This window comes from Drosophila santomea, unplaced genomic scaffold (assembly GCF_016746245.2).
Source record: "Drosophila santomea strain STO CAGO 1482 unplaced genomic scaffold, Prin_Dsan_1.1 Segkk83_quiver_pilon_scaf, whole genome shotgun sequence".
Classification (NCBI taxonomy): domain Eukaryota; kingdom Metazoa; phylum Arthropoda; class Insecta; order Diptera; family Drosophilidae; genus Drosophila; species Drosophila santomea.
In genome coordinates, this window is record NW_025319019.1 from 1,065,690 (window position 1) to 1,077,827 (window position 12,138).

Sequence of the window (12,138 nt, forward strand, 5' to 3'; positions counted from 1 at the left end):
GAAGGGGTCATGGTGCTATTCAGCAGGGTCAAAGAGCTGTGCGTTTAGATGTATTTAGGTGTATTGTGCATCAGTTTTCCTAGATGTTAGACAAGCCTTCGACAGAGTGTGACCTCTGAATATGCTTGTCAAGGATTACTTTATAAGCTGAAGTAATATCTTCCTACACCTTACTACTTGGTCTTACAAAAGATAACTCGATAAAAGACGTTTATCTTACACAGAAGCAACCAAGCAGAATTTCCTATACAGGAAGTGCAAGCTGGGGTACCTCAGGGCAGTGTACTGGGAACGATATTGTACGCAGGTGCTAAAGGGGCAAGTACCCAAAGTGCAGGCGCCCAAGCCGAGACGACCACACGATGGTTGGTATCCACGGAGGAAAAAGGGTGACAACCCGTACAAAGGAGCCCGAGCTAAGCAGCTATGCATCGGTCGCCAAGAGCGCTGGCAAGAGCGCTAAATGGACCAAGGTGAAGCCTAAGCGCCTGCGTAAAAGGCCAGAGGCACTTATCGTGAAGAAGAGGCTTCTTACACAGAGATGCACCGGAAACTAAAGTCGGTCCCGAGCCTTAGCGAACTCGGCAAACACGTACGCAAAATACGGAGAACTTATCTAGGTGAGCTGCAGCTGGAAGTAGGGGAAGAAGCCTCCTAAGTTTAAGAGCGATCTTGAGGAGACACTCAAAGAGAAAGCCACGGTGCGTACGGGTGCGCAGAGAATTGCGCTATCTTGTAGCGAAATGGACGAGGCTACGACAGCAGAGGAGCTTCTGCCTAGTCACCCAATTCCAGAGAGTACGGTTAAATCCTGAGGATGTCAGAAGCCTTTGCAGGATGCGCAGATAGCCGCAGTGCTGATGAACGCGAATGATGCGATGAAAAGGAAGTTTAGAGCCATCAATGCTCACCCAAATTAACGTAATCCAGATCAACGTTAATCATTGCGCAACTGCTCAGAGCCTCCTGGCGCAGACTGCGGCGGAGCGCAATGTAGACATCATGCTATTAAACGAACCTCACTGGATGGGGACAGTTCTCCACGATCCTAGACGAGTCATCGAAAGCAGCCATTAAGTGTTCCAGCCCTTTCCACATTCATGAACTTGCTTCCTCACCGATGCTTTGCTTGCAAACGCAAAGATAGAAGACGTGCATATGTACAGTTGCTATGCTCCGCCTTCGACAGCCCCGACCAGTTCGAAGAGATGCTGGAGGTGCTTGGGCACCACGCTAAAGGGCGAAGGGCGAAGATTATTGCCGGTGACTTCAATGCCTGGGCAGTGGAATGGGGAAGCAGGGTATCCAACCCCAGCGGTCGAGCTGTGATAAACGCTGGACCTAACACTGCTGAACGACGGACGGAAGCCAACGTTTAAAAACGATAGAGGTACGTCATTTATCGACGTAACTTTTACCAGCAGAGGTCTTGCGTCTAATTCATCGACATCGGCAAAATCAAGCACGAGGCACTTGAACAAAATAAACGAAGACATTAACCTATTAGCTGTCATGATTCTGGACTCCTCAAATCAACATCGCAGGCTTAAGAGATGGCACCCTCTTGACTCACCATTCAGAGTTCAATTCATAAAAATACATCATCCTTAGACCACACCCAACCTAACACCTAAATTTACAATACAGCAACATACGACAATATAGAGTACCCCTTACTCTACAGCCAATGTTATCAAACGTTGTACACTGTGCATATGTAAATAAAGATTTAATGACAATAAATGTCCTTATACTAGAGGCATAATTTAACATCGTCTGCGTACATAAGTGAACGGGAATGTTTTATTACTCAGAGAAGGTTTTTAATAAATAAGGTAAAAAGAAGCGGACCAAGGTAGCTCCATTGTGGGACACAGGATGTGACTAGTCGAATTAAAAAAAAAGGATTTTTAAATAGGTCAGGGGGTTGTTGATCTGCGTTTCATAAAACCATAGTGATATATTTGACCTACAAAGGTACTGCAAATGAGGAATGATAACATTTTCAAAAAATTTAAATAGTCCTCTGTAATTCCATGCATAGAATTTGTTACCTTTGGTTTGGAGAGGGATCACAAAGAAATCCTTCTATATATGGAGGAACTGCGAAGATTTCAGAGATAAGGTAACCAATTTCAGTAGGGGCTTCCGCAGAGAATCTAAACAATCAGCCGGGGATTCCGTCGGGGCCTGGCGAATAGATAGGCTTAACATGCTGAAGATCGTAAAGCAGTGAGCTTTCGTTTAGAGTGGGACAGTATTAAATTCGACTTTGATACCGATAAGGGTAAGACTTTTTCTTGAAACTTGGCTTAACACTAGCTTCAACTCGGCAGAATTTTGTTTGTTGTTTTTCGCCTCTTGAGGATGGCAAATTATTTATTGTAGCCTCTTTATACCTCGTTGAAGCGACGCTGCTCTTTATCAGGCCGACATGGGTAACATCTCCCATATTAAGGCCAACTTGGGGGAGTTCGATGGCCTCTTTGTAGCAGATGACTCTAGTTTTGACTCTGTTGTATGGACATTTGATTCGCATTCGTCATCCATTGTTTGATTTTTATAGCTTATAAAAATAAATTTATTGTATTTCTAATAATAACAAAATTATGAGTAAATTATTCAAACGGTAGACTTAAGAGATAAGAAAAAATTACCACTAATAATTCGAACACGTGTTTTATGATTTACTATTATACTTGAATATTAGAATTTTGTAACGACGCCTCTAGCTTGTACTACGAATTTAATCCGTGCTGGCATTGATTGTAACAATTTTTGGCAGTGTTCTCGAGAAATCGAGTCCCACATCTCTTGCAGTTTAATTTTAAGGTCAAAAATGTTCTTTTGAGGCTCATTTCGCAGCTTATTTCTCATTATTTTCTATGGGGCTTAGATCTGGGCTATTTGATAGCCAATCTAAATCCTCCATTTGCTTATATTGCAGCCAATTTTTGGTTTGTTTGGCTGTATGCGATGATGCTCCGTCCCGCTAAAAAGTGAATTGACCACAATCTGCTAGTTTTGGTATTGATGGCAACAAACGTGTTTCCAAAATATTAATGTATTTATCAGCATTAACCGTCCCGTTAATAAAATGGAGTTTTCCTAATCCTTTGGCAGACATACATCCCCATACCACAATGCTTGCAGGGAACTTTACTGTCATTTTAAGGCAGTCTTTATGGTAAGTTTTTTTTAGCCCCATGCATGGACGACTTAGCCAAATTTAATTCATTGCTTATCTGAGTACCCGTCTTCCCAGATTTATAATAATTTTTAATCAACACTCGGATGGGCTTGCAAATAGGCTTACCGCGTGCCATCGCACTATGGGGCGAACGACCACCTTATGTGAAAAAAACCCATTTTTTAAAAGTCGTTAAAAAATTTTTTTTTAAATTAAAATGTATTCAAAAAACATCAATCTATCATGTTACGTACTTGAAATTTTAAAAGAGGGCGCCACTGTTCAGTGGACAGCTGTATAGTCAGCTGTTTTGTTTGCGCTGGCACACCGATAACCGAATTTTTGTTAATCTCTGAAAAATCTTACAAGTTTGAAGTGACAAAAAGTGCATAAACAATTATCAAAAGTTTTACTTATAACAAGAAGTCGAATTATCGATCAAAAAATTTTTTGTTGTACACTGAAAAAAAATTTGTTTGAAGGCAAGACCACGCTCATTTTTCCTCAAGTATCTTACTACTTTTATCATGAACATAAATCAAAAAACAGAACTTAAATATGTTTCTTCGTTCTCGAATTATTAATTAATTCCACAAAAAGTGGTCGTTCGCCCCATAGTGCATCGTTGCTAAACTTTGACTGATCTGCAGTAATTTTCACTTATTTTTGCATTCTGCATTGTGATATTATTTGCAGAATGCAATAGAAAAAGATACCGTTTGAATAATTAACTCAAAATGTTGTTGTTATTGGATATACAATAAATTTTTTTTTTCACCGTAAAGAGAATAAAATTCTCTCTTAAAAAAAATATATTGGCATCATCTCTAACCAGTGCATGCATGCCTTTAAAGCCCATTCTCAGGCTAATTCGGGGTACACAGATTTCGATAAAAGCTTTGAGACAGTTTGTCACTTCGCTTTGGGGGGTAAACTTTCTAAGCTTGGTATTTACCCTTTTTTTTTAAATGGATGTGGTAAATATGTCGAGATCAGTGGAGTTGTTTTCGACCCATATGATGCTACTTCTGCACTTATTCAAGGTAGTTCTCGGGGTCCTTTGCTCTTCATTATTTTTGTCAATTTGTTCGGGCTTTTTTATAACTATCTTCTGTACGCAGATAGTCTCAAAATATATAAGGCAATTTATGATATTAGTGAAAGTTTCTTGCTTAAGGCTGATTTTGATAGAATTTGCAAATGGTGCACTAAAAATAAACTAACACAATGTGGTTACATGTAGCATACTTGCTAACAATTTCATCTTCTTATTCCATACATATCGTTGTCCTTCCGATCGTTATTCTTCCGAAAGCGTATGCAATGTTAGGGTTTGTTAAGCAAAATACCATGTATTTCTCTGATCTCCGTCCATCATTAACATTAATAGTTCTTATTTTTTGTGGTTAATTAATATAAATATTCCAGTAAGAAGTCTTCGCACCCTGGTCCTATTTAATGAAGCAACTGTCAGGACCATCAATGCGCGAAATAAACCTATTTTAGGAGCATTGCGCTTTTTTAACGCCCTTCCTGCAAGCATTTGCTTTAGTAGGGGAGCTGATAGGCTTAAATATCAAAAGGAAGCGGAATATATATTTGGAGGTAGCCAGACAAGGATCTATCTATCCAGTGGTGTAAATGAATAAATAAATAACGATTTGTGCATCATCACTGTAGTGTTAGTAATCCTCCTGAATCTCATTAAGAATATACAAGCGATCCGTAGGGAGATCGTCGCCAGTGCTCCTCAATATGTGACCTAATTAAAAGTATTTTTTTATATTTTTAATTAAATTTTTTTTTCAGCAACACATCTTTTAAAAGTTGCTAAACAAAACCAAGTGTATTCTTGAAAGGTGAAAACCCTAAGTTCTCATGAACGAAAAGTTACTAGAAAAGCGTAACGCAAAAACGATCTGTAAAAATGTTTTATAAATTCCTTTTTTAAAAAACCACTTATTTTACCGATGCACACCTGAGTATTGGATATGACTATTAATTGTTGTATGGACATTTGATTCGCATTCGTCATCCATTGTTTGATTTTTATAGCTTATAAAAATAAATTTATTGTATTTCTAATAATAACAAAATTATGAGTAAATTATTCAAACGGTAGACTTAAGAGATAAGAAAAAATTACCACTAATAATTCGAACACGTGTTTTATGATTTACTATTATACTTGAATATTAGAATTTTGTAACGACGCCTCTAGCTTGTACTACGAATTTAATCCGTGCTGGCATTGATTGTAACAATTTTTGGCAGTGTTCTCGAGAAATCGAGTCCCACATCTCTTGCAGTTTAATTTTAAGGTCAAAAATGTTCTTTTGAGGCTCATTTCGCAGCTTATTTCTCATTATTTTCTATGGGGCTTAGATCTGGGCTATTTGATAGCCAATCTAAATCCTCCATTTGCTTATATTGCAGCCAATTTTTGGTTTGTTTGGCTGTATGCGATGATGCTCCGTCCCGCTAAAAAGTGAATTGACCACAATCTGCTAGTTTTGGTATTGATGGCAACAAACGTGTTTCCAAAATATTAATGTATTTATCAGCATTAACCGTCCCGTTAATAAAATGGAGTTTTCCTAATCCTTTGGCAGACATACATCCCCATACCACAATGCTTGCAGGGAACTTTACTGTCATTTTAAGGCAGTCTTTATGGTAAGTTTTTTTTAGCCCCATGCATGGACGACTTAGCCAAATTTAATTCATTGCTTATCTGAGTACCCGTCTTCCCAGATTTATAATAATTTTTAATCAACACTCGGATGGGCTTGCAAATAGGCTTACCGCGTGCCATCGCACTATGGGGCGAACGACCACCTTATGTGAAAAAAACCCATTTTTTAAAAGTCGTTAAAAAATTTTTTTTTAAATTAAAATGTATTCAAAAAACATCAATCTATCATGTTACGTACTTGAAATTTTAAAAGAGGGCGCCACTGTTCAGTGGACAGCTGTATAGTCAGCTGTTTTGTTTGCGCTGGCACACCGATAACCGAATTTTTGTTAATCTCTGAAAAATCTTACAAGTTTGAAGTGACAAAAAGTGCATAAACAATTATCAAAAGTTTTACTTATAACAAGAAGTCGAATTATCGATCAAAAAATTTTTTGTTGTACACTGAAAAAAAATTTGTTTGAAGGCAAGACCACGCTCATTTTTCCTCAAGTATCTTACTACTTTTATCATGAACATAAATCAAAAAACAGAACTTAAATATGTTTCTTCGTTCTCGAATTATTAATTAATTCCACAAAAAGTGGTCGTTCGCCCCATAGTGCATCGTTGCTAAACTTTGACTGATCTGCAGTAATTTTCACTTATTTTTGCATTCTGCATTGTGATATTATTTGCAGAATGCAATAGAAAAAGATACCGTTTGAATAATTAACTCAAAATGTTGTTGTTATTGGATATACAATAAATTTTTTTTTTCACCGTAAAGAGAATAAAATTCTCTCTTAAAAAAAATATATTGGCATCATCTCTAACCAGTGCATGCATGCCTTTAAAGCCCATTCTCAGGCTAATTCGGGGTACACAGATTTCGATAAAAGCTTTGAGACAGTTTGTCACTTCGCTTTGGGGGGTAAACTTTCTAAGCTTGGTATTTACCCTTTTTTTTTAAATGGATGTGGTAAATATGTCGAGATCAGTGGAGTTGTTTTCGACCCATATGATGCTACTTCTGCACTTATTCAAGGTAGTTCTCGGGGTCCTTTGCTCTTCATTATTTTTGTCAATTTGTTCGGGCTTTTTTATAACTATCTTCTGTACGCAGATAGTCTCAAAATATATAAGGCAATTTATGATATTAGTGAAAGTTTCTTGCTTAAGGCTGATTTTGATAGAATTTGCAAATGGTGCACTAAAAATAAACTAACACAATGTGGTTACATGTAGCATACTTGCTAACAATTTCATCTTCTTATTCCATACATATCGTTGTCCTTCCGATCGTTATTCTTCCGAAAGCGTATGCAATGTTAGGGTTTGTTAAGCAAAATACCATGTATTTCTCTGATCTCCGTCCATCATTAACATTAATAGTTCTTATTTTTTGTGGTTAATTAATATAAATATTCCAGTAAGAAGTCTTCGCACCCTGGTCCTATTTAATGAAGCAACTGTCAGGACCATCAATGCGCGAAATAAACCTATTTTAGGAGCATTGCGCTTTTTTAACGCCCTTCCTGCAAGCATTTGCTTTAGTAGGGGAGCTGATAGGCTTAAATATCAAAAGGAAGCGGAATATATATTTGGAGGTAGCCAGACAAGGATCTATCTATCCAGTGGTGTAAATGAATAAATAAATAACGATTTGTGCATCATCACTGTAGTGTTAGTAATCCTCCTGAATCTCATTAAGAATATACAAGCGATCCGTAGGGAGATCGTCGCCAGTGCTCCTCAATATGTGACCTAATTAAAAGTATTTTTTTATATTTTTAATTAAATTTTTTTTTCAGCAACACATCTTTTAAAAGTTGCTAAACAAAACCAAGTGTATTCTTGAAAGGTGAAAACCCTAAGTTCTCATGAACGAAAAGTTACTAGAAAAGCGTAACGCAAAAACGATCTGTAAAAATGTTTTATAAATTCCTTTTTTAAAAAACCACTTATTTTACCGATGCACACCTGAGTATTGGATATGACTATTAATTGTAATAACCCCTAAAAGGTTCTAAAAAATAACTTAATGCATTGTTTACGTACACTTCAACAATAACTGGAAAAGCAGCATCACGTAACTCCTCTCTCCAGCTGGGAGGAAGTAATAATTGAACTTGAGCTCGTCCTCCATGCGGTAATGGCACTTCAAAAGATCTCTGGGTTGGTAAAGCCAGCTTTTGTAGCCTTTCTGTATAAAAGGGCCTTGTATCATACAAAATTTTGACTAAACTGTGAGTTGTCTGCATATGAACTCCTGATACAGGTAGTCCTGGACCTTGGCATTCCAAAATGTAAAACTCAATTCCATAGTTAGTGGCAACACCTAATGATGGCGTTATGAAGGCTTCAAAATGCGTGCAGTTTGTATAATAGTATCGACTACTCCAAAGATCCTCACCCAAATCACATGTTATGCACTGTGGTTCAATTCTGTTAATTAAAATAAATAAATATATATTTGAGTACATAATGCACAATTGTTTGTTTACTTTCTTATATCATCGTGTATGGGATCTTGAACAGAATACAAGTGTCGTTGCCCAGGCTTTTTATCTTGAGTAGCCAAAAAATATACTTTGTGGTTAATTGTATCCCAACACAAAATTTTTGTCACCTGAAACAGAGGTAAAATAATTTATTATATTTATTTATTTATTGTATGCTTCTTTTGTAAACTAATCTACAGATGGGTATTTTATTATATTCATTTGCTTGTTAAAATAACAGAAGAGTCGAAAAGTTTTCCGTTCAAACTTAGCAAAATGCTAAAACAAGGATAATATTAGATAAGAACAAGAGAGAACGCTATCGTCGAGATCCCCGACTATCTAATACCCGTTACTCAGCTAGTGCATGTGCGAAAAAGAAAGAAAAACGTTAAAGTGGGCGTGGCAAATCTTAACCGTCCGAACTGTGAAAATAGATTTTATGAAGTAAAACGACTCTTTGTATAAATTATCTTAAGAATGGTCATCAATCGAGACAGTGTTTTTCCGGCAAATGCCGTGCTTGTCAGTTAACTTAACAATGCGATCTCGTACCTCTGAATACTTGACTTCCATCACGGCTGTTATTGCTTCCAATATAACCGAACATCAATCAAGCTTTCACATCGACGTTTGCATCTGAATTGAGACACAGATAGGTGAGGTTCACTAAGACAAAACACGACTAAGTAAGAGACGTCATGCTAAACCACTGTTCGAGACCAGACCCCAGCATTGGCCCGGCGAGTCCGATAGTGATTGAACAGGCCTCCTAGCAAGAACCCGCGTGCGTGCGTTGCGTGTGAACGTGGAAAAGACCCTGTCGAATGTGTCCGAGATTGCGTACGTAAACCAGGCGGTTGCCCGGAGCGTTCGTAAGAACCGAGCGGGCGCTTACAGGGGCTACCGGTCAAAGCAGACGTGGGGTTGACGTGTTGTTTTTTCACCCGACGATTACTTGGTGGACGCAGCCGTTAGCTACAGTGAGTAGAACAAAGTGTTTGTAGGAGCTGAATAGACGTCTGGCGGGACCGGCCGGGAGAGAGCAAGGGATAGGAGATTGCGTCTAGCACGACTCTTAAGAGCCCACTACTTGTTTACCCTAGTCTGGACACGGTAACGCTTTCCTAAGCCCACAGCCGAACCTCTCGCCACCAAGCACGCGTGGTCATGACAGTACTTGGGTAAGCAAGGAGAAGGAGAAGCCCACAGCGGAGCATCGGTTGCCCATAAGGACTCCCTGACCTGTGTTCACTAGCTTAAGGGTAAGTTAGTGTATAAGGAGATTCGGTTTCGTTCGGTTAAGTGCACTTTCTGTAAACTGTAAACAGATCCAGACAACAAGGATGTAGTCGGACTGATATGGACGGACTGGGTTATTAAAGCTGATCAAGAAAGACACAAGAAGTAAGAGTGGTTTGGTGTTGTTCGCCCCCTTTTCTGTACCCTCTCTACCATGATAACGCGTAAGAATAGATTTATGGTTATCCCTTAATCAAAGTTTATTTATAAATTCACATATTTCTTTTCAAGTTAAATTCATATTGCGGCATCATCGTTTCTGTTTCACGCAACTATTTTATTAAACTCTATCTAAACATATTCAAAGAACTCAATCTTATAAATTCAAGTATTTCAAAAGTTCAATCATATCAGAAAATGTATCCAGATCGATACGAGATATTTTTAAATGAAATCATTTTAAAATTTACTTTTTAAATTCTTGATCCCTAATATACTCTTTTCTGTTTAACACCTAAATCAAATTCCTTAAATTTAATTTAGTTAAGATATAGAAGTTTGGGTTGCGTAATATTTTCGTTTTTCCGTTTTGAATTATTTGATCTTCTATTGGTCATATTATTAGGCACACACACATAAATAATATAAATTCAAACTCAGAAGTTAGAGGTCCGGCGAAGCAGGTTCGGTGGGCCCATCAAAGACGGTGTGCTAGGTTGCTTATTTAAAAACATATTGTTGTTAACTTTTGAATATAATTTACTTTGTGTTGCTCTTTGGGGATCTTCAAAATCAATTCAGAATCCACAATAAACGAGCACGCAGGCACGTGAATATGCAATAATTCAATTACCATTACTCGACTAAATTCAAAACTCGAGTTTACAAATGTCTCAACCAAGCACGCAAAGATAAAAAAAAACAAGAGAGAACGCTATAATCGAGTTCCCCGACTATCTATCGTTACTCCGAAGTACGAAGGAGAGTCTTTAACACTGACAGTTTTTGGCGGTTTGTGGGCGTTAGAGTGGGCGTGGCAAAAAGTTTTTTGGTAAATGGATAGAAATTTACAAGACTAATACAAAAATAAAAATATATCAAAACATTTTTCAAAAGTGTGGGCGTCGCAGCTTTGGGCTGTTTGTGGGTGTTAGAGTGGGCGTAGCAACATGAATCAACAAACTTGCGCTGCGTCTATGTCTCTGGAATCCATATGCATAATCTTAACTGTTTAGCTTTTGTAGTTCCTGAGATCTCAGCGTTCATACGGACGGACAAACCGACAAACGAACATGGTCATATCGACTCGGCTGTTGATCCTGATCAAGAATATATATACTTTATAAGGTCGGAAACGGTTACTTCTGCCTGTTAAATACTTTTCAACGAAACTATGTAGTGTACCCTTTTACTCTACGAGTAACGGGTATAAAAACTATGGCGCACGCCTAACAGTCGATCAGCAACGTCTCCTCAGAGTGCAAATTCTCCTGATCCTCACTCCTCGCTCCTCACATACGAAGAGATGTGCGTCTTCGTATGGTAAACGGCAGGTCTGTCCTCTCGTTGTCGTTCAATACCTATGCAAGGCTATGGTGCCGCACGTGGCTGCGACTGGCTACCACAGAGTCTAAAACGGGACAAATAAAGATCAAGAAAGAACAAACTGCTATGTGCTGTTACTGGTAACCGGGTGATCACGTTTATTATAATTTTGATTGGATCTTTGTGAGCTAGTCGCACGTAACTTGTAGCGAGTAGCAGACCAACAAAATTGGTTCGTTGCACTTCTGTACCAACCAACTTAAAAGCAGCAAGGGCTGATGTAACGCCCTAAGAGATAAGCCGTACATTAAAAACAAATCTGGCAGCCGCAACCACTCTTTAAGGTTGATATTGAACCAGAAAACAAGTCACTTTAAAGAACGATATCACCCTGAAGTTATTAAATGTAGTGTTTTTTTGTTTTTTGTATGGAGACAACAAAAATTTTGAAGTCTAGTGTAAGTTAGTTTAGGGCGAATACGGCAGCATAAGAAAGCTCCTTACGAATTCGGCCCGCCTTGGTCAACCTTTGTTAAGCTGGGCTCTAAGTATAATCATATGAAAATATAAGTAATGTCGAAATTTAAAACCGTCAAGCGCACTTGTATTTCCTTCGTTGCCTCCAAATAAGTTAATTATTTTTGCCACCATTAAAATAACCTTAAACAAATTGTATGGCGCATCCCGGGTGGACAATATAATTAGATTAAAAAAACGGCAACAACAATAAAAAATGAAAGATACATATAAAACAAGTGCAATTTAAAAGGTTTTTGTTTTGGTTTGCCAACGACTTTGTTGTTGTTCGGCGTCATTTTGCACCCACTATTTCCATTAATACTGCGTTACTTGTTTTTCAAGTTAAATAACTTTTCGTGGTTTTTCTCATCAAGAATAAATTTTATATACTTTTCGAACAATAAATGAATAATTTATTAAAAACAAGAGAGAACGCTATAGTCGAGTTCCCTGACTATCTGATA

The 12,138-nt window shown here is 37.9% G+C and overlaps 1 protein-coding gene across 5 annotated transcripts in view; it reads right to left on the bottom strand.

Annotated features, from left to right (window-relative positions):
• Positions 1-12,138, bottom strand: part of LOC120457838 (retrovirus-related Gag polyprotein from transposon gypsy) — a 442,838-nt gene that overhangs the window by 121,349 nt on the left and 309,351 nt on the right. For 3 of the 5 annotated variants that reach the window (XM_044006846.1, XM_044006848.1, XM_044006847.1), the window contains 2 exons: positions 8,372-8,496; positions 7,926-8,312 (listed from right to left, as the gene is read on the bottom strand). In XM_044006846.1, coding sequence (XP_043862781.1) covers positions 7,926-8,312; positions 8,372-8,496 — 512 coding nt within the window. Of the gene's footprint in view, positions 1-7,925; positions 8,313-8,371; positions 8,497-12,138 lie in introns of those variants that run through there. The other 2 variants (XM_044006845.1, XM_044006849.1) reach the window with 2 other exon arrangements.